The following is a 21236-nucleotide window of genomic DNA, read 5'->3' as shown; positions in this document are numbered from 1 at the left end:
ATCGATAACTAAAATCCAAACTTATATTTTTACCTCACTTTCAATAGTAAAATCTCTATTTTCAAAAGTGTACTTTTCGACTAAATAATTATTTAAAAGTGCACTTTTAAAAGTGATTTAACTATCGAAAATGAGGTAAAAAATAACATCTAAATTTAATTAACGATGAGTTTAAGTATGTGGTTGAAACTATGTAAATTACACTTTTTCTCTTCCATAAGTGTATGAATAACCAGTGTCAATGTTTTATAAGCTAGACAGATCAAAACCATGACCCTCCATATTATTGTTCAATTAGCCTAACCATTTAATCAAATCAAATGACAAATAAACAAAATAGTAAAAATAAATTTATGAAACATACGAAAACTAATTGAACAAACAATGATCCAACCAAATTATAATGTAATCAAAATCAAACTCATTGACAATATAAACCTGGTATTTTCTTTTCTTTCTTTTTCTGTTTGTGTATACATATAAAAATAAGTTTAGGTGAGTATGCCTCTGGAAACTCATTAGGGTAGATATTGAGATTCAAAGAATGCTTGCAATGTACTTATAAATTTTTCAATGATAGAGGAAGTTAAATTTACACTCTTACAATGTATGAATCAATTTATATATTACCAATTGAATCAAATTTTCGTTCGCTTTGTGTATAATAAAACTTATATTAATGTTTTCTTCTTCTTAAAAAAACAAAGCAACCTGTGCTACCTAACACACGTGGCTTACCACCCTAATTATGGACTAACCAATTCATATGTGTGTTTGTTTTTTTACATATACCGAGTTTGTTCCACTTGCATAAAGGAGAATTTGTTTATTTCAACAAAGCAAGGGTGCACATAAAAAGTTAATCAAGGAAAAGTTAACATCTATTATGATTTATTTTCTAGGCTTTAGAAAACTAGTATTTGAGATAATATTCACTCCTCGTTTTAATGGTGTGTCAATAACAAAAAAAAGGTTAATTTCTATAGACCGTATTTATAGTGTCAACAGATTATATGCTTTACGAATAAAGGAAAGCATTTTAATTGATCTCAAGGTTATGATTGATTGAACATTGTAAGTTTTTTTTAGTGTTGTTATTGATACGAAGTTTTTACCGCCATTTAACCGTGATTGATCTATGTGGGAGAATCTATGAAACACATAAGATGAGTTTTCTTCTTCCCACTGAATTTTCCCAATAAAGTTTGGAGCAAAGGGATGATTTGAAGGGAATATATTCCAACTAATTAAGAACCTTTGGTTTTAGTTGGTCCATTTTTGTTCGTATTTTGTGGGGGATCCATCTTAAACAATCACGTTCTTATTCGAGTTGACTTGGTTGTCATGCACATTGAAATATAGAAACATAAAGTGAATATAGAAATATTAAATTATTAAAAATAAGCTATAATGTGGTTGGGTTGGTAGACATTCGATTTTTAAAGCCAAAGGCTCAATGTAACTTATTAATTAGGTTTTGAAATAATTCATCAAATAGCTTTTATAGATAAGACTGATCGAGTTCACGATTAGTTTTTGATAGGAACAAATAACGATTTGTTAGTTAGATCCTTTTTTAGTAAATACCATTCATTCAGACAAAACTTGGACGCATTTCATTCTTAGATGATTTTGGTATGATTCTTAACTAAACTACTTATGATTTATTCAAATTTACAATTTTCTTAAAATTTGTTATAACCTTAAAAAATTGTATTTTTAGTTAAGAACTATACGAAAACACGTGAGAGAATGCAATTTACTTATGTCTATTAAAAATTACTAAAATCAATAAGAATGATTATGAGAACAAAGTACAAACGTCTAAATTAATAACATACAACGACAAAATGTATATGAATGTGATAAATTCTATAAATATACCAAAATTAAAGTAATTCATCACGGGCAAACAAAAAATAATAATTTTTTGGATGAGATTAATTGAGTTCACGAATCACAGTTAGTTTTTGACCAGAACAAATCACCATTAGTTGGTTAAACCTTTTTCTCTAGCAAAATAACACTCATATTGGACAAAAACTTTGATGCATTCCTTCTTACATGCTTTTGGTATGAGTTTTAACTAAACTACTCATGATTGACTCAAATTTACAATTTTTTCAAAGTTTGTTATAATAAAAAAAATTTAGTTAAGAACCATAAGAAAAACGCATAAGAAAATGCACATAGTTTTGTCCATAAAAAATTGTTAAAATCAATAAGGATGAATCTGCGAACAAACTCAAAACATCTAGATTAATAGAATACAACGACAAAGTGCATGCGAATATGACAAATCCTATATATATATATATATATGACAAAATTAAAATGTCTGAAATATTCATCTTTGAATATGTAACATTGAAGACGTCAAAGTCGATGTTTTCATCTATAATATTATATATCGAAGTAGATTTGTTAATTTAAACCTAACAAATGCCTCACAATACATAAAGTAAAAATAATACCGCACCAAGATGATGAACAAACAAAACAACGTCGCAATAAAACTACACAAGAAAAACTAAATATACATGAAAAGAAATACGATTTAGAATGTTGATTTAAGACAAAAATTTGGCTTAAATTACCCCCTTATCGGTGGATAAAGAAGAGAAGCGGTGAACACATCCGGCCCTAGTTTTCTAGTGAGAGAAACTTCAAATTTCTCTCTAAATTTTTTTTCTCCTTCATTCATCGAAGAGGGGGGTGGTTTTAGGTTATTTTTTGACCTAAAATTACTCTTCTACATCTTTTTTCCTCTTTTCTTTCAATCTAAATAAGTGGTTTTTACATATATCAAGTTTGCCCTTTTTTGTTTTTGTGATTTCGTCGTCTAATTGCGGCGTTGTGTTCTTAGTCGTCTTGTGCGGCGTTTGATTTCGCGTCTTGTCGCAGTGTTCGCTTAGTTCCTGTTGAAAGAACGACACCAGTCAATTACAAATTCAATCAATGATTTCGGCGTCAACGTTGCAGATCCGAAAACATGAGTATTTCAATGACTTAGATTTTATCATATTATTTGTAGGCATTTTGCCGTTGTATGTTATTAACTTGGGTGTTGTGAGTTTGTATCTATGTACTCTATCAATTTGAATGAATGAATATCGTTTTGTTTTTGTAAAAAAAAGAACGCCGCTAGGTTTTAGTTGGTTAGACCTATAATATTTTCCTTTCATATCCCCCAAAATGTTAATATTTGCTTTATTATTGAAAAGTTGATGACACTATTTTTTACTTCAAGTGATAACACTAATTTAACTCCTTAATAATAAATGGTCAAAATGAGTAACACCAACTGAATTGTTACGTTGTTATATTTTAAGACTAAGTTACCATATTTTTTTAAAAATAAATCTGGTATCCTACCCAATGATCTCTAACTATCACTTGATTTTCTAAAGGTCAACTTAATTATATTCAAAATTTTAATTATCTGAAAGTGTATAAAAGTGTTATTCAAAACATATAATTATATCCTTAAAAAAAAATCTAATTATAGAGTAATATAAATGTATTTATACAAATATTGTATGAAGTAATTAATATTAAACAGTTATTATCATAATAAGATTCAATTACGTGTTAAGTTAAAATATTTTTACTAACAATATATAATATTTGAACTCTTATTTTACATTTAATTTTTTATGAACATAAATAGCAATTTAATCAGGCACTATATAATTGGGTTCTGCTGCTATTATTACACTTTAGACTGATGCCAACCTATATTAAATTAGGCAAGACACGATTCCCCTATTGTGATTTATGACAATTGACAAATTAATCACAAAATTCCTTCAATTTTTTTTTAATTAATTACAAAATAAATATATGAGTGACCTACATTAATATTCTGAATTGTTAGGGCACCACCATACACGTGAAAAAGCTTAGAATCCTAGTGACTAGTGTGTCATTTTGGCATTATTCTCTTTTGCCACGCTCCTCTTTTCATTCCAAATTCCACTTTATTAATTAATCTTATATCGTTGGCCATAAGCTAAAGACAAATTTAAGCATATGTTTATGATGCAAATGCAAATTAAGTGATTTGAGTTCCAAGATTGGGCAAACATTCAACAAACTTTAGGTTGTTGTAGGATTAATTAAAGGAAAGGTAATGAAAAAGAGACATCACTGAAACCAAACATCATAAAAATAGCTTAAGAGATAAGATTTCTTTATGCTTATAGATCATATCAACTTTCAAACATGTGTTCTCTTTTTTATGAGCAATATCTAACAAAAAGAATGTGATTTTGATTATAAAATTAATATGGCATCACTACACTCAACCATAGTACATCGATTCTATTAAAATTATATATATGGCTGACATTCTTAACAAAAAGGCCTCTAAAAAAAAATTCTAAACAAAAAGAGACATTCATAGCAAAAAATAAATGGAATATTTTCCTAAACGATTAAAATTTGACATGTTAATTTGATATCACGTTAGTTTTTTTTTAGTAAATACTTATATCAAATTTCTTAAAAATATTTGATATCACGTATTTACTAAAAAAAGTTTAAAAATATTTTGATATCACGTATTTACTTAAAAAAATTAAGACATTATATGTATATAAGTCTTCTCGATTATATATGTGTTGCTCAACATATTTTTTTCATCAAATGAGGAGTTTTTTATTCATACTTGACATACCAATGATCTCCCCTTAAGTTTAAGTCCATTCATTAATCTCCTCAGGCCTCATGTGTAAGGTTCTTTCATCAACATACACTTGTGCCATCGTTGTTCCTTCAACGAGACATGTTGTTTGACCATCACATTGGTTGGAGGACTTTCTATACATGAAACTGATCGAACCATTAACTTTGATATAACTGTTGTGTCATAAATGGAGCCGAGGAATCATCACATTAGGTAAGAAAAACCACACAGGAAAAAAATTCAACACTACATCTTTATCTAAAACATAAGCATTATCACTTGTATGTTGTTCAACATTCAACATTTGATCCATTGTCAAACTTCTACCAACATTTGTTTGCTAGAACTCGATCCTATGTATTTGGGGAAAATCGCACGACCCTACACACAATGGCTCACAATCTTACATACACTGTAGTTACAAGAATTTGATGAGATTCTAAAGGTGGTTGAAGCAAGAATGTTAATAATCAAATCTACCCCTCTCTCCGATCAATGATTAAAGTTCCAACTTCTTTAACTACAAATAAAATAAAATTGTCTAACAAACAAATCTTATCTTATATAGACTTCAACCAAGAAGGTTAAAAAGACAGAAAATAAGGCTCGAGCACACTATAAAAATACACAACCAATTAAATGAAAAAGAAAAAAAATATTAAAATCTATATTTCCTCGAATTAATGCAAATCTTCATTGAGCAATCTTGAGGTCCACATCACAAGATGATGTAAAAAGGGGACACTAAAGTTAGAAAATTTTGTATTTTGAGGTGCTTTCGAGTATTATTATGCGACGAGAAACACGTGAAACCACATCTCTAAGCATGCATGCATGTGAAGAGCATAAGCAATAATAATATATACACCCAAACATATATTACAAATTCAATAATATTATATTTTTTTAAATAGTTTCAGTAAACTCTTAACAATGTGATTTTCACCCTATCAGTAATTAGACATTGATAGATAGATGGGTCTAGGATTATTGACTTTTATACTTATTTTGGACCGTTCTATAAAAAACATAGACATGGGGACACCGACACGTATTTTTAATTTTCTTGGCTGAGCTATCAATGAAATTTGACATTTCTAAATATATAGTCTTGAACTTTAAAATAGCCGGCTCTTTGCCACCACATTAGAGATGATACAAATGTGTCCAATTTTTAATAGTAACACCTACCTATGATTTTAAGGATAGCTCCTTAACGTTGGCACCTGGATGGACATACATCATACCAAAAAAAAATCCACATATATATGAAAAATAATAAAATTTATATTAAAAGATTAATGTTACATGAACATCTAAAAATTAACATCTTTTCACACTTATAAAAATACATAACTTATAACTAACTTGAAGAGAGACAAAATAATTAAAAAATCAAATGGTATATATATAAGATAAAATGTTTGTATTGATAAGCATGATTCGATCAAGATATTTTATTGGGGATGAGAAATTATTTCTTATAACGGTGATAATAACAGTCATTTTACAAATGTTTTAGTTGAGATTTAAATTTGTTCTATTAAATAATTTAAACTCATGAACTTTATTCACATGCTCCTTTAGGTTTTCCAATTCAACAACTTAAGCAACAAATAAGAGATATATGTTTGATCTAACATATGAGAGTACCGCATATATTTAATCTAACAATTTTGATATTTGTTAGTTGAATTAGAACTTATTATTATTTTTTTTGACAAGAATTAGAACTTATTATGAATAGCCTCTAAAGGACATTATGAATTTATTTTAACATAAAAAAAAAGCATATACATACTTAAATAATAAAAATTTAACTCGTTAGGGTGCCAAACTTATTTTAATATACTTTTTTAAAAAATAGTAGAGGTTTATCTCTCTTTTTTGACTAATAATTTTATGCTATTAATATCTTTAAAAAAAAATTATGCTTTTAATAATTATAATCCAATGAAAGCTACTTGTGGAGAAATATAAAGTCAGTAAATAAATAAGGGAACTTATACGGCACACTTATAAATTCTGGTGTACCGGTACTCTTACTTCCTAAATCTATAAATTAACGATCAATTTTATGAAATAAATAATTATTTGTCGGCATTTATATTTTAGAAAATATCATGTCATAAGAAAAATACAACATTCATTGTTTATAAAAATCATAGTAAATTTTTAACATATTATCATATAAAATAATCAAAGTTCTCTATTATGAGCGATAAAAATTCAATTTTATTTCGTTAATGTTTTTTGTGAATAAGATTTAATCATTATAATTATAAATGATAAAAAATAATAGTTTTCTTCAAAACACAACTTATTTAACTATAAATTTTTAAGTTTGGTGTACCGATACACTCAAATATATTAGGTGTACGATAAAATTTGCCAATAAATAAATGCCAAATAATAACCACCCATCATCTTCAAAAAGTATCATTTGAACGAAGAGGCACATGCTTTTGCTTTTGTTTCAAATCCATCAATAAAAGACTTTATTAAACGATAACAATGTTCTAACTACCACACAAAAAATGTAGCTTCTACTTTTTGCCAAACATTTTAAAACTGTTCATAACTTTTTCTTTATTTTTAAAAATCAGTTTAATTTAAAAACGCAGTTATTTTAAATAATTTTATACTGCAAGTTAATAATAAAATATTATATTTTTATAAATATTTACTCAATTTTTTTTGAAAGGAATATTCGCTTAAATTCTATATGATTTGTGACTGATTGATCAATAATGAGGCAAAAAAAAAAAAAAATCTAAAAATGTGAAAAGAATATCTTTACATTGATATTTTTTATTTATTTGATAAACTATATTTAAATTAATAGTGAATATTCTTCAACATGAAATTGCAGAGTCTAATCTATCAAACTAAATAAAATCGTAAATGATGGCAAACAAAATTCCTCAACATATTTAACAACGTTACACTTAGAGAGTTGAATTCAAATATATACAATCAATTAAACTAAAAACTATGAAATACGAACATTTCTCAAATTAGATATAGTCGGATGTTGGACCAGGGGCGGACCCACATTGTGGCTATGTGCCTTTTCCCCTATTGTTATTTTTTTTAATAATAGATAAAAACACAAGAGAAAACAAGCCAGTAGTGTAAACATGAGTGATGAGTGACGATTAGTAATAATGTCTTTTTAGCTCATTTTCAACAAATGGATAAGAGACGATTTTCATATAGTTTATTTTTAATATAGTTTGCATTATTGTTTTTTTTAATTTTATTTTTAACAAGCCAAAATAGAATATATTAAATCACATGAGATTATTCACCTCGCACAAGGTGTGCAAAGGAGAACCATCCATCAAAATACACAGTTATAAGTCTGTTTCCCACAAAATAACACAACGGAAGAGCGTACATAAAAGAACTACACAAGAACACCCATACAAATCAACGGATGCCGCAATCAGTCATTATAACTCAAAGCGAGAGTAGGCATTTCATAGGGAGGAAGAGATTTCCCACTAGGTAAATAGTATCAATCAAATTATTTTAAGATATTTTTTTTTTTGAAATAAAAATATTTTAATATTTGTAAAATCTTATGCCGATTCTTATATTACTCCTATTTATTCATTTGTTTGGATCAATTTTCCCACTAATTTTTCTTTCTTTACAACATTAATCACTTCAGTACTTCCTATAGTTTCAAAATTAGGAAGCTGCAACAGAGTCCAAAAACACAAAGCCATATGTGAAAAACAAAACAAAGCTAGAATCTTTTCACACAAGGGTAAGTTTCTCACCTTCCTTTTCCTGTCTCAATCCTGTAAAAATTTAATCTTTTTCACTTTAAAAGATCTGTATTTGAAAACCCATTTGCAAATTTCAATTTTTTTTCAGTATAGAAGAAGATGGATGCAATTAAGCAGTTGCAGTCTTTGATGGAAAATGGTATGATACTATTGAAATTCACCTTGCATTCTTCTGTTTTTCTATGATCTCTTTGTTGATCATTGACTAATTTGGTTGCTTTTTGTTGTTTGTTGTTGCAGTTGATGAGCAACAGAAGATTGCATTCAAGGTTTGGTTTTTGCTTGATCTTGGTTTAGAAGTTTTGTGGTTAATGATCTACAATCTTATTTTACAAAAAAGCATATATATTTTTTTTTTTTTATAATTTCTTTATGAAGGAAAATTAGTCCAATAGTAAAATTGATCTTGATTTATGGTAACTCAAAGTTGCTAAGAATTTTTTTAGGGATGGTTGATTGTAAAGGGTAAATCTTGATGTTTGAAAAGAAATAAATCATGCTTGGTTTAGTGATTTTGCACCTAAATAAGGATCTTTCAATTTTTCTTATTATTTTATTGTGTATTAAGCCTCTAAAGTTTTTGTGGTTCTATTGGTCATTCATTTTTATGTCTGTTTGGATTGACTTATTTGTGTTTGTTTATCTACCGGCGTAACCACTTGTGAGACTGTTTGAGAGAGCTAATGGAAACAACTTGCATATCTTCAGTTGCTAATGAAAACAACTTATGACAACTTATAAGTTGTTTTCAGCTTATTTCTATAAGCTTTCCAAGATAGCTTATGAAACCAATTGCTTATATGAAATCATTTTGACTTTATTTTATCTTTTGTTATAAAATAGTTTATACATAAGCAATTATATGCTAATAAGTTCTTAATTAAGTTTTTTATTCGAACATGGCATTAGGTTAAGTATATAGTGAGAGTAAATAGTATGTTTGTGTCATACTAATATTGTTTGCCATCCTGAGTTTTTTCGGTCCTGAAGCCTTTCTCTTTATTTCAGAATCTGCATCAGGGCTATCCTACTGAAATGTTGGCCCGATTTCTCAAAGCTAGGGACGGGAATGTTGCCAAAGCTCAAAAAATGGTTAGTTAAATACCTATGTCTAGTGAAGTCTTAGATGGAATTTCAGATAGGTTGGTTACTCTTGGTGTTAATATTTCGATGACAATTTAAACTATTGCAGTTAATTGATTGTTTACATTGGAGAGTGGAAAATGAGATTGACAAAGTTTTAGCGGTGAGTTCCCTCATTCCACAGTTTTTTTTTTCTTCTTCTGAATTTATCTGTTTTTCTGATTATCTTTTCATGAAACTTTGTTGAATTCTTTTATTGATTGAGTTGTTATGCATCCGAATCTATTTTGGTTAATTTCTATCATATAACTGAAAGTTTATTATATCTCTAAATCAGATCATAACGATGTTGAATTGAATTATCTCCTTTTTTGTATAGCAGAAACCAATTCCTGCGGATTTGTACAAACCTGTGCGAGATTCTCAGCTCATAGGAATGTCCGGTTACACAAAAGAGGTACTACTCATGTTCTAGATATATCTTATAACAGCTCTTGGTCTCTGATGTAAATTTAGAATGGATTAGGATATTCCTATGTGCGCATGTAGATTAAAGAATATTATTAAAAAAATTAAATGCCATGATATATTCTATAATATTGTTAAAAGATATATCTATATATATATATAACACGGATCAAATCTTAAAAAAACACAGATAAACCTTAAGTCATACAATTGAACAGCAAAATAGAGTGTGTGTCTGAGAGAGAGAGAGAGAGAGATGCGTTGTTACGGCTTAACAATCCCTGGAAGCGATCATCGCTTAATCACACCAACACTACCTCCTTCACTATCCTTCCGACCCACCACCATACCCATGACCCGAATCTCATTCGGGGCATCCTTTCCAAAGCTTAAAGCCACCTTCAACGACGGCATGGCGGCGGAGGAACGGAGCTTCTACGATCTTCTTGGCATACCAGAATCCGGTTCATTGATGGATATCAAAAGAGCCTATAAACAACTTGCAAGAAAGTATCACCCGGATGTTTCACCACCGGATCGGGTCAAAGAGTATACCAAGAGGTTTATTCAGGTTCAGGAGGCGTATGAAACGTTGTCTGATCCTTCAAGGAGGATTATGTATGATAGAGATATGGCTATAGGGATTCATCTTGCTTTCAATGCTTGTAAATGCTATAATCATTCTGATCAGGTGAGTGAACAAAAGGGTGATTGGAAATCTCAACTCGCTGGCCTGCAGAGAAGAAGTGATAGCAAGGTTGCTGCTGAGAATATGTCATGGGCGGCTCGAGTGCGCCAGCAGAGGGGGGAATTGTGACTACAATTCTCATTTGTTCTCTATGTGTATAATAACTGTATATATAAATATGTAACTCTTCATACTCTACATCAAATCAGATATGAAGTTTATGTTTAAAAAAAAAAAAACCTTATAGGTTAATAATTTTATGTTGAAGTATGCATTAAAAAGAGATGTATCCAATTTTGCAATCTATGTATTTTTATTGCCACACGTGTGACATGTACTTCCTTTTTGTCTCAGAATGAAGTTTCCTAATAATGTCATAAAATAAAATAGGACTTTTTTTAGTGAAATATTTTTTAGGTTCTGTCTATACATCATCCAAAATGCTTCATCTGTACATAATTTCTAATTTCTTTCATTTTTGGATGAAATATTCCAGGGCCTACCAGTCATCGCTGTTGGCGTTGGGCTCAGTACATATGACAAAGCATCTGTAAGGATCACATCATACTGTCTCTTTTCATCATATCTTTAAAAACTTGATACTTTTTTTTGAAAAATTTAAAACTTGATACATAAACTACATCATACTGAAAATTCCTTTTTGTTCGCCTCGGGACTGTTTTCATTCCATAGAAACTTTAGAACATTAGAAGGTTTAAGCATTAGACATTAATACTTGCAAAAGAAGGCTCTACATGAATGTTTCAGTGTTCAATGCCTGCTTGTGGTCTTCCTATATTTCTCAATCCAGCATTTAAACTCCATAGGATTATCAATGTGATATTGAATTGCTAGTTCTTTTTCTTTTTCAGGACAAATACTATATACAGTCACACATCCAAGTGAATGAATATAGGGATCGCGTTATCTTGGTGAGTGCTTAACTGTTTAATTATTTGTATAAACTCTCTTATGACCTTGCTTATTTGAAAATTTTATTTTAGCCAACAGCTACAAAGAAGCATGGACGATATATTGGCACCTGTGTGAAAGTCTTGGATATGACTGGTTTGAAATTTTCAGCACTCAACCAGTTAAGGGTATGTTCTTAGCAATTGAAGATTTTATTTTTATTTTAATGCCCTTCTCTCATTCTCTTGGACTTTGTTGTCATCAATGTTAATGTCATTGCAATTGATCACTTCACGCGCTTTAATGATCTTAGAGTTGACATTTCCTGTTTGATCGCCATTTGCAGCTTTTGACAGCAATATCTACTATAGATGACTTGAACTACCCGGAAAAGACAGACATATACTATATTGTTAATGCACCATATGTATTCTCCGCGTGTTGGAAGGTTTGTTCCTGTCTTAATGTGTCAAGATTTTGAAGTGCTTCACTTCCCACCTTTAATTTCAATATGATAATGTAAAAATCCAATGATTAACAACTGAAATCTGTTTACTTTGATTATAATTGGAAGGTTGTAAAGCCTCTTTTGCAAGAAAGAACAAGAAAGAAAATCCAAGTGCTGCAAGGCTGTGGGAAGGAGGAATTACTCAAGGTAATGATAAATCTATTTTTAATCTTTCATATTTCTCCTTCCTAATTTGTCACATGATCAAGGTTCTCAAATAGCGGTGCTATAGCGTAGCAGATTTTTAACAAATCGCAATTGTTCTTCAATACGCTATTTAGTACTAGGTGTTGTCAAATAGCAGCGCTATAGCACTGTAGCATAGCGGAATGTGATCAAACCGCTACTTTCTATGATCCACGATTGACAACATTGACTAGGACCCCCCTCTCTCATGGTGCTGATTGGACTTTGACATTGAGGCTTGAAAAGGAATACAACCAAATCAAATTCATTTGGTTCTTCCTAAACTTGTTGCAACATCAAGATCTTTGACATACTCAAAATAGTTCTATTCAAAATATGTTGTCAGGTAATGGACTATGCATCCCTCCCACACTTCTGCAAAAAACAAGATTCCAAGTCATCAAGACACAATGCATCCGGATCGAATACCGAAAACTGTTTCTCATTCAATCATGTTTTCCATCAACAACTCTATAACTACACAAAACAGCAAGCTAATTTTGCGGAATCAATGTCACCAATGATGAGACAAGGATCTTTCTATGTAGACATACCAGAGCCAGACCCTGATGATGCCAAAATAGCGAAAACCATTGAAGTTGAGTTTCAAAAATTGGAAAATCAGAATAATGGAACCATTGAAGTTGAGTTTCACAAATTGGAAATCCAGAATAATGGATTTACCAACTCAAGAAATGGTCTTGCAGTTAATGGACATTGAGAAAGCTTGTGAAAATTCTGAGCCAGTTTTATTTCTTAATTGCTTTATACCAAGTTATTATAAGATGTAATATTGTAATATTTGCATCAAACTCAGATGCAAATATCTTGAGATCCAAACTTTAATCTAATTTCTCGGTAACCATTTTGGATAATGATCATATGATATGATATTTGTTCAACAAAAGATGGCACCATGTTGTAATTATAAATTCCTATGATATAACTATCTTGATGCATTGTTCTTAAATAGAACTCTATTGTTGCTTTTGATTTGGTCATGTTTTATGCTCAACATTTTCATTCTTATGCTCTTTGATTAGCTGGATTTCTCGGCCCCGCCATTGCGTTGAATTGTTTCTCTTCTTTCTTTTCATCACACTCTTCGTCAGGGTAACACATGTGCTGATTGGCTTGCTAAACATTATGTCTTTTCCAAGGATGTGTTCAAGTTTTTATTTTTAGTGTTGTCCTTTTCCTTTTTCTTCATGATAAACAAATTTCACATAAAACCATGATTGATTGATTGAGCTGTAATTACATTAAGATTGGTTTTACATACACCATATTAACCTCAAAATGATTATATAACCCTCATCTTACAAACATACTTCATTATTTTTTCATAAAATAATAATAATTAGAGAATGGAGAAATTACTATTAATTAAAATGACAATAATAATCATTTTATAATTATCTTACATAAACTAGCACTTCATGTACAAAAGAAGGGTCCTTCATAACAACTTTTGTTTGACAAATTCCACCTACATATTTATAACAATTTGATCAATGAAATGGACTAAACATAATCTTTTTACATGTTGCATCTTTTATATTATCTTATTTACTAAATATTTAAAATAAAAATAAACTGGTTTATATATATTATTCACCCTGATGAGATCATAAATAGAACCTAAATTTTTCACCCACCGCAAGAATGCTTTCACTTTACTCTCTATCTCTCCCTTTCACACACACATAGGTCTCGTGAAAGGGTCCAATCTACCAGTCATGATAGCTTAATATCAACAGAAAAAGAAATACAAACAAATAGATTTTACCAATAGATTTAAATTTTTCTACTGGTTCCATTTACATATAATGCATGTCCCATAATTTGTCACCAAACTATTAACACCATACAATTAAACTTTCCTTCCAGCACACTTCATTAACAAAATCTAATAAAATTCCTCAACTACACACAAATCATCAAACATCTTTTCTCTCACATTCACAAGAGCTTCACAACAAACTATACAGGATTCTCACCAGGCAAATAAGAAGCAGATCCATCCTCAACAATATTACTTTTCTTCCTCTGAAAGATACCACTAATGTTGATTTTCTTCGAAACCGAAATCTTCTCTTTATCTAACTTCTTCACTTCCAGTGTTGTACGAGGAGGTGGAACATTCTGCTTTTGAATCCTATAATGCTGAGGAGATGATTGCGATGACATCTGTGTTTCGGCTAGTATCCGAGCTGCAGCTTCTGCCGCTTTTTTCTGTTCTCGCTCCCGCCACCTTCGAAGCTCACCCTCAACTGCCCTCTTTGCTGCTTCGGCCATCTCGGCCTTTTTCAAGGCCTCCTGTGTTGCAGTTTTCATATCTTCAATCTCCTTCTGAGTTGCCTCCAACTTTTTCAAAACCTCGTTTTCGCTAGCCTTCACAGCTTCTACCTGTGCTTTGGCAGCATCCACTTTCATGTCAGCTAATTTATCGGATTCCTCGACTTTCCGTTTTAGCGACTCGAACTCCTCCGTCGATATTGTCATTGCAGCACCAGATTCTGACGATGTAGATGCACGTCTTGCGCTAGTCCTTTCGGTTAGCACTGTAATCTGCTCGATTGCACTAGCTTCAGCTGCTTTTGCTGCTTCTGCTTCTTCCGTTGCCTCTTTCAGTTTTTTCTCTGCTTCTTCTAATGCAAGCTTGGTAGCTTCGGCTTCTTTCTTTAACTCGTCTGTCTTGTTCTTCATATCTTCTACTTCCCGCCGTGCTTCTTCAGTTTCGGATGTTAACCGACTCAGCGTCAAGATCATTTCCTCAGATGCACCTCTAACCTTAGATTCATCGGCCGAACAGGCTTCAAGCTCAGACTTACTTTTGCGGAGTTTGACATGCAGATTCCCAACTGTGGATTCCAATTCGGACTCTTTTTCCTTCAATTCAGAATGTTCTTTCTTTACATTCTCTAGTTCCACCTTCAGAGTCTCTACCAAGCTTCGAAGAGTGTTTTCTTCATCTACTACTTTCTGCAGTGATTCTTTCGCACCATCAAGCTCCGAAGTAACAGTTTTCACAGAGTCCAAGTCAGACGATCTTTTGTTTTCCAGTTCTGTATGCAGAGCCGCAATTTCATTCATTGTCTCGGCCAACTGTGCTTCAAGACTTTTTGTGATTTCGGGATTAAATTCCTTTTTCAAAGCAAGTAATTTCTTTTTGGATTGTTCAAGGGTAGCTTTGTAGGATTGTCTAAGAGCATCTTTTTCAGTTAATACCAATGCTTGCTGTTGCTGCGATTCCACATATGCTAGCTTTGTTTGCTCAATTGACTCCTTTACAGCTGAAATTTCTTTTGACAGCTCAGATACTCTTTCTGTGTTTTCCTTCATTGCATTTTCAGCTTCTTCTGTTCTCTTGACAGCTGACACTCTAGCATCCGAGGATGAATCGTATTCCTGACGAGTTTTTCTCAGATCTTGCTTAGCAGCATCAAGTTCTGTCATGATAGATGCATACCTTTGAACTGCATTTTCTAACTCTTCTTTCCAGGCACCGTTTACTCCATCAGACTCGCCGTACTTTTGCTTTGCCTGACTTTTTGCAGCTTCTGTTGCCTTCACTGCTGACTCCCTAGATTCAGTAATAAGTTTTAGCTTCTGTGTCAAATCATCAACTGTCCTTTGGGCCCTTTCAAGCTCCACAAGAGCTTGAGCCTTAGTAGTTTCAGCATTCTTTACTTGTTCCTTTAACTTGTTCAGCTCTTTTTCGGCTACATGAAGTTGCGTCTCCTTGGCCAAAACTCTCTAGTGAAAGAACAAACATGAAAACCACAAAATGAAAAAGAGAAAATACATTCTAACTTAAAACCACAAAATGTAATAAGACTACATAGTTCGGGGGTCAAAACTCAAAACATAGAAGAGGTTGTATAATCTGAAGTCTGAAGAGCTTAGTGTCTGTTTTTTTAATAATTTCAAATAATGTGACATTGTTTTCACTTTATTTTCTGTTTTAAAAAATTTGATTTATGTTATGGTGAAAAAAACATTATACTGTTTTCACCATTTGTACAAATCTTTGATGATGGAAAAAACAAGTGAAAAAAATGTAGCATCTTGTTTTCAAACACTGTAGTTTTACTTAATGTTATTATTTACATGGAAAATATAAAACATAGTTCTTGAATCGAATGAAAAAGGCAAGTCCCTTCATATCCATGAGATATTCCTACTTAAATGGCAACATCACACCATCTTATAACCAAATACAGATTTAATATCTTTCAACCAGAACATTGTTGAGACACCCCGTAAATCTTGTTTCTAATTGTCATGAGAAATATGTGCATGCAATTTTGTAGAGTATAGATAATTTAGGAATATGATTTATTGTCCAAAGTCCACCCCAATTACAACTTCAGATAATCACACTCAGAAGTCAGAATTACATTGTTTAGATAAAAAATGCAATAGGCTGAAAGTTCTATTATAAGGCTTAAGAGTACTTAAAATCGAAAAGTTATTACTAATAAAGTAAGATCTACAATAAGATTAAGATGTATATAAATACAGACATATTGAATATCAAATAGAAGAATAGGTTCAACATATGAAAACAAATAAAAGGTATTCTGTTATTTCAATTAAAAAATGGGGTATTTCAACAGGATTTATCATACTAATTATCATAAAAGTAAACTGTAGAGTGTATACCACACAGATAAAAGGAAGACATGATGGTGAATATTGAGAATGTTTTCATGCTACCATGCTGAAACATAAAAGAATGTTGACATGGCAGTGAATGGAAAAGGAGAGTAAGAGTTAGAGGAGTGAGAATCTATGTAGAAGGAGAAAGAAGAAAGAGTGAGTTAGGCGAGTGCGGTTTTTCGACCTTCAGGCAACGAAGTTTGCATAACATTGAAGTCTGGTTTATCATGTTTTCTGCCACCGTTGCAGTTTTTCTATAGAAAGTGAAAAGGTGAGATGTAAGGGATGACTTGTGTGCAGAACAATCTTCTGAAACTGATAAAAATAAAGATAATTCCAGGGAATATCCATAAAACACTTTCTGCACTTTCTAGCCCTATTATAAGCATAAAGTTGTATATTATATCAAAGTGCCTGCTTGCAATGGTAAGAAACTCAAGAGTCAAGGCAAATATAAGACCTAATTTTATTATCTTATTTGAGTTTACCTACTAGCATGGAAAAGCATTTGTGAGACTATTAAAGAGAGCATATGGAAACAGCTTATGGCGTGTCCATAAGTTGTTTTCAGCTTGTTTCCATAAGCTCTCCATGAGAGCTTGTGAAAACAGTTTATAGCTTATATGAATACAGTTTGACTTTATTTTATCTTCTGCTGTAGAAATAACTTATGCATAAGCATATTTATATGATAAACATTTATGCTATAAGCACTTAATTAAGTTGTTTATGCAAACAGCTTCTAAAATATTTACATGATACACTGCAACTTCTGTTGTTTTTTGTTTTAGAACATCACAAAGAATTTGTAGCTAAGAAAACCTACTAATCAAAACTGACAATTACCTCGGCAGAATAAGCTTTTGGTTTCTTATGGATAGGTCTTTCCCCAGAGAAAGCACCTTCACCAAATAGAGACACAGCATCTTTAACGGACTGAAAAGGTGGGCTGGTGTCAATCTCTCCAACCTCTGGTTTTAGACTGGGAGAGGGAGAGCCAGTAGCAGTTTGCCGGATTTTTGCGACCATTGTATCTTAGATCTAAATCTTAAGGACTTCAAAACCAACCTGTTAAAAACATGGTAGAAGAAAGAAATTAAACTAAAAGTATTATCATCATAAACTAGTAGTAATTAACTACACATATACTGTATAAGTTAAAACAATCTCAAATTCAACAAATACATCTTCAAACATAAAGTAAGATGACAACAAATAATCTTTAAATTGGAATTTGACACAAAAATTATTGTTGTGCATTGCGAATACTCAAAGTCAAGGTAGACATGATTGGAAGACCATACAATCGGTAATACTACTGGCTCTTAGGTTCACTGAAAAGATTGAAACAGTAAGATTCTCTTTCATATTAAGCACTTAATTAACCTATCAATAGCTTCATTTATATTAATTAAATTCTAACAATCTCCATGATCCCACAATCTTCCACCAATTAAGACCCTTTAAAAGCCACACAATAATACACATAATGCATAAATCCAACAAAGAAATTAATAATAATGCAGTTCTAATAATTCTTGTTAAACATAAAAACAGTTCTTTACAATTGCAAAACCCAATACATTAAAATTTTCAGGAGCTTTCAGCTGTGCAAATAGGCTCAAAAACCCAAAAAATGTAAACACTTACATTCAATTCAAAATTAGTATGTAAAAATATCACCAAAATTCAACTCAATATTTTAACCAAAGGTTTTTTCAGTTTGAACCATCACCTTCAGAATGAAAACAACACCAAACGATTAAAATATAAATATTAAAAAAAATATCAAATAGAAAATCTTCAGACACAAACAAAGTCAAGGGTCAAAATCAAAACATCAAAATGAAGAACACTACAAATTGAAAACGAAAACGAAGTATGTTCAAAACGACAGAAAACAACATCAAACACCGCAAACAGAACATGAAAATGAAACCACAAAACAAAACAAAGAACCATGATAAAGTAAGGTAGCTCAGAAAATCCACACAACAAAAACCCATCATGAAAACACAAAATAATTCACAACCCAGATTCTCAAAACCAATAAAGCTTCCATCTTTAACTGAATCAGCAACAAAAATCATAAAAAAATAATAATTTACCTTACAAAGGTGATTCTTCAAATCTCTTCAGCTTTGAAAATAACTGATTATGAATCTCATTAGAGAGAGAGAGAGAGAGAGAGATGGTTTTGGAGAGAGAAAGTGATAGAGATGTGTTTGAAAATGGAAAAGCTGGTGAAGACAAAATTTTTTGCATCAGCAGTATAGTAACAAGACGAAGAAATGAGAGTGAATTATCACCTGCATCTCTTCCTATTTTAAAATCTGTGTTCCTTCTTTGAAGATTGTTTGTTTGCATTGGAATTTGTAAACTTTGGTTACTTTATTTTTGTGAAAAGACTTTTCTATCCTTAGGATGTACTCCATCCTTTTATAATTATAAGGAAATTTGAGTTTTTTGGTCCATTCAATTAATGATGTATGTGGTTCATATTATGGACCATATACATCATTAATTGAATGAATTTAAACAATTAAATTTGCTTATAATTGGTATTAGAGGGAGTAATGCTTATGCAATTATAGGATTATATTATCATTATTTTGATTCTTGAACGTGTAACACGTTGTCGTTATAGTCTCTCTATAAAAACGATACTCTCCATCAATGTCTTTTGATGAAAAAAAAAACATATTAAAAACCAAAATAATTAACAAACAACACATTTAAAGATTAAAAGATACTTAAAATATACACAGAAACGTTGATTCAGTGATAAGAAATTGATTTAGATGTTACTATATTAGTGTGAGTTCATTTTAGACATAAATACATTTTGAATGTTAAGGTATATCCTAGCTCTAATAAACCTCTAAAATCTAAATCATCTAAAGTTTTCAAACTTGAAAATATATTTGCAATTTTGATTTGTTCCAAGATTATACAAAGACAATTGACAAGGTCTAACTTATTCAATGAGCAAAGTATTTAGTTTAGCCGTAAGAATAGTGAAGAGGGGAATGGAGCGTGAGAAAAGGGGTAGGACACATGTGAGTGTTTGCCACATCCTATTCCTAGGGGTGACTATGACCAATTGACCATAAATAGTTGAAATTGAAAGATGTTGAAAGAAAGATGTTAAGACACCAAAAAGGCAAGTCCTTTTTTATTTCCCTTATTTCTTCATATTTGTCGCCAATAATTGCCTAAATTATTTCAAAAGTATGACAAAAATTAAATAAAGCTAGAAGCTCTCACTCACACGCCTTTGCTTTTAATATCCACCCATCTATGATGATTGTTTATTTTGATTAAATGGCATTATTAGATTAGTTGGCTTTTGGTAATTGATCAGAATCAATCAGTGGAAGTTTCAAAATTTATAAATGTATATTCCCTCCGTCCCAAATTGTATAACGTTTTCGGCATTTCACACATATTAAGAAATGTAATTAATATTGTGTTGGAAAGAGATATTATGAATTGTTTTACAAAATTGTCCTCAATAAATGATACTCCATCCGTCCCAAATTGTATGACGTTTTGGGCATTTCACATATATTAAGAAATGTAATTAATATTGTATGGGAAATAGATATTATGAGTTGTTTTACAAAATTATCCTTAATAAATGATATGAGAAAGATAAATGAAAGAATTAAAAGAAGAAAGAGTAATAAATAATTAAGGATATAATAGGAAAAGTAACATTAATGTTTCATTGGTAATGTAAAGTGATATACAATTTGAGACAAATATTTTTTCTAAAGTGACATACAATTTGGGACGGAGTGAGTATATGAAAGATAAATAAAGGAATTGAAAGAAGATAGAGTAATAAATAGTTAAAGATATAATAGGAAAAATAAAATTAATTTTTCATTGGTATTGTAAAGCGACATACAATCTGGGACAAATATTTTTCTAAAGTGACATATAATTTGGAACGGAGGGAGTAATTAACAAAGTTTTTAATTCATTATATGGAGTTTTTTGATGTTTTTTTTTTGAGTAAATAGTCAATTTCCCCCCTGAAATTGTAAGTTTCATCAATTACCCTCATGAAATTTTACAACGTTAGTCAATTTACCCCATCCGTCAAATTTTTCTGTTAGTGAACATGACGTTTTGCAAATATCCCCCTCAAGTTTTGCACTTATGTGCAAAATGCCCCCCAAACTTAAAAATTTATATTATTTTTTTCTTAAAAACAAACAATTAATAGTTAAATAT

At 30.9% G+C, this 21236-nt stretch overlaps 3 protein-coding genes across 4 annotated transcripts; 2 read left to right on the top strand and 1 right to left on the bottom strand.

Moving 5' to 3' along the window:
• Positions 1–8301: 8301 nt before the first annotated feature.
• On the top strand, positions 8302–13330 carry LOC11438028 (SEC14 cytosolic factor). Of its 2 annotated transcripts, none has more exons than XM_024779476.2 (12): positions 8302–8462; positions 8573–8623; positions 8725–8753; positions 9493–9576; positions 9677–9730; positions 9947–10024; positions 11220–11273; positions 11596–11655; positions 11728–11823; positions 11982–12083; positions 12210–12290; positions 12676–13330. In XM_024779476.2, the coding sequence occupies exons 2-12, from the start codon at positions 8584–8586 to the stop codon at positions 13048–13050; spliced, it is 1053 nt and encodes a 350-aa protein (XP_024635244.1). In that variant the 5' UTR covers positions 8302–8462; positions 8573–8583; the 3' UTR covers positions 13051–13330. The 2 variants fall into 2 exon arrangements, with proteins under 2 accessions (XP_024635244.1, XP_003600390.2); XM_003600342.4 differs by having other exon boundaries at positions 9950–10024; positions 12676–13322.
• LOC112420399 (chaperone protein dnaJ 20, chloroplastic-like) lies at positions 10031–11213 on the top strand. Its single transcript, XM_024779478.2, has one exon. The coding sequence runs from the start codon at positions 10292–10294 to the stop codon at positions 10850–10852; it is 561 nt and encodes a 186-aa protein (XP_024635246.1). The 5' UTR covers positions 10031–10291; the 3' UTR covers positions 10853–11213.
• Positions 13331–14060: 730 nt separating the features above from the next.
• On the bottom strand, positions 14061–19337 carry LOC11444856 (WEB family protein At5g55860). Its single transcript, XM_003600340.4, has 3 exons — positions 19103–19337; positions 17841–18062; positions 14061–16088 (listed from the first exon to the last, which is right to left on the bottom strand). The coding sequence occupies exons 2-3, from the start codon at positions 18021–18023 to the stop codon at positions 14313–14315; spliced, it is 1959 nt and encodes a 652-aa protein (XP_003600388.2). The 5' UTR covers positions 18024–18062; positions 19103–19337; the 3' UTR covers positions 14061–14312.
• Between the last annotated feature and the right edge of the window lie 1899 nt (positions 19338–21236).

This window comes from Medicago truncatula, chromosome 3 (genome assembly GCF_003473485.1).
Source record: "Medicago truncatula cultivar Jemalong A17 chromosome 3, MtrunA17r5.0-ANR, whole genome shotgun sequence".
NCBI lineage: Eukaryota > Viridiplantae > Streptophyta > Magnoliopsida > Fabales > Fabaceae > Medicago > Medicago truncatula.
The sequence above is the reverse complement of the archived record's forward strand: the minus strand, read 5'-3'. Positions and strand labels throughout refer to the sequence as shown.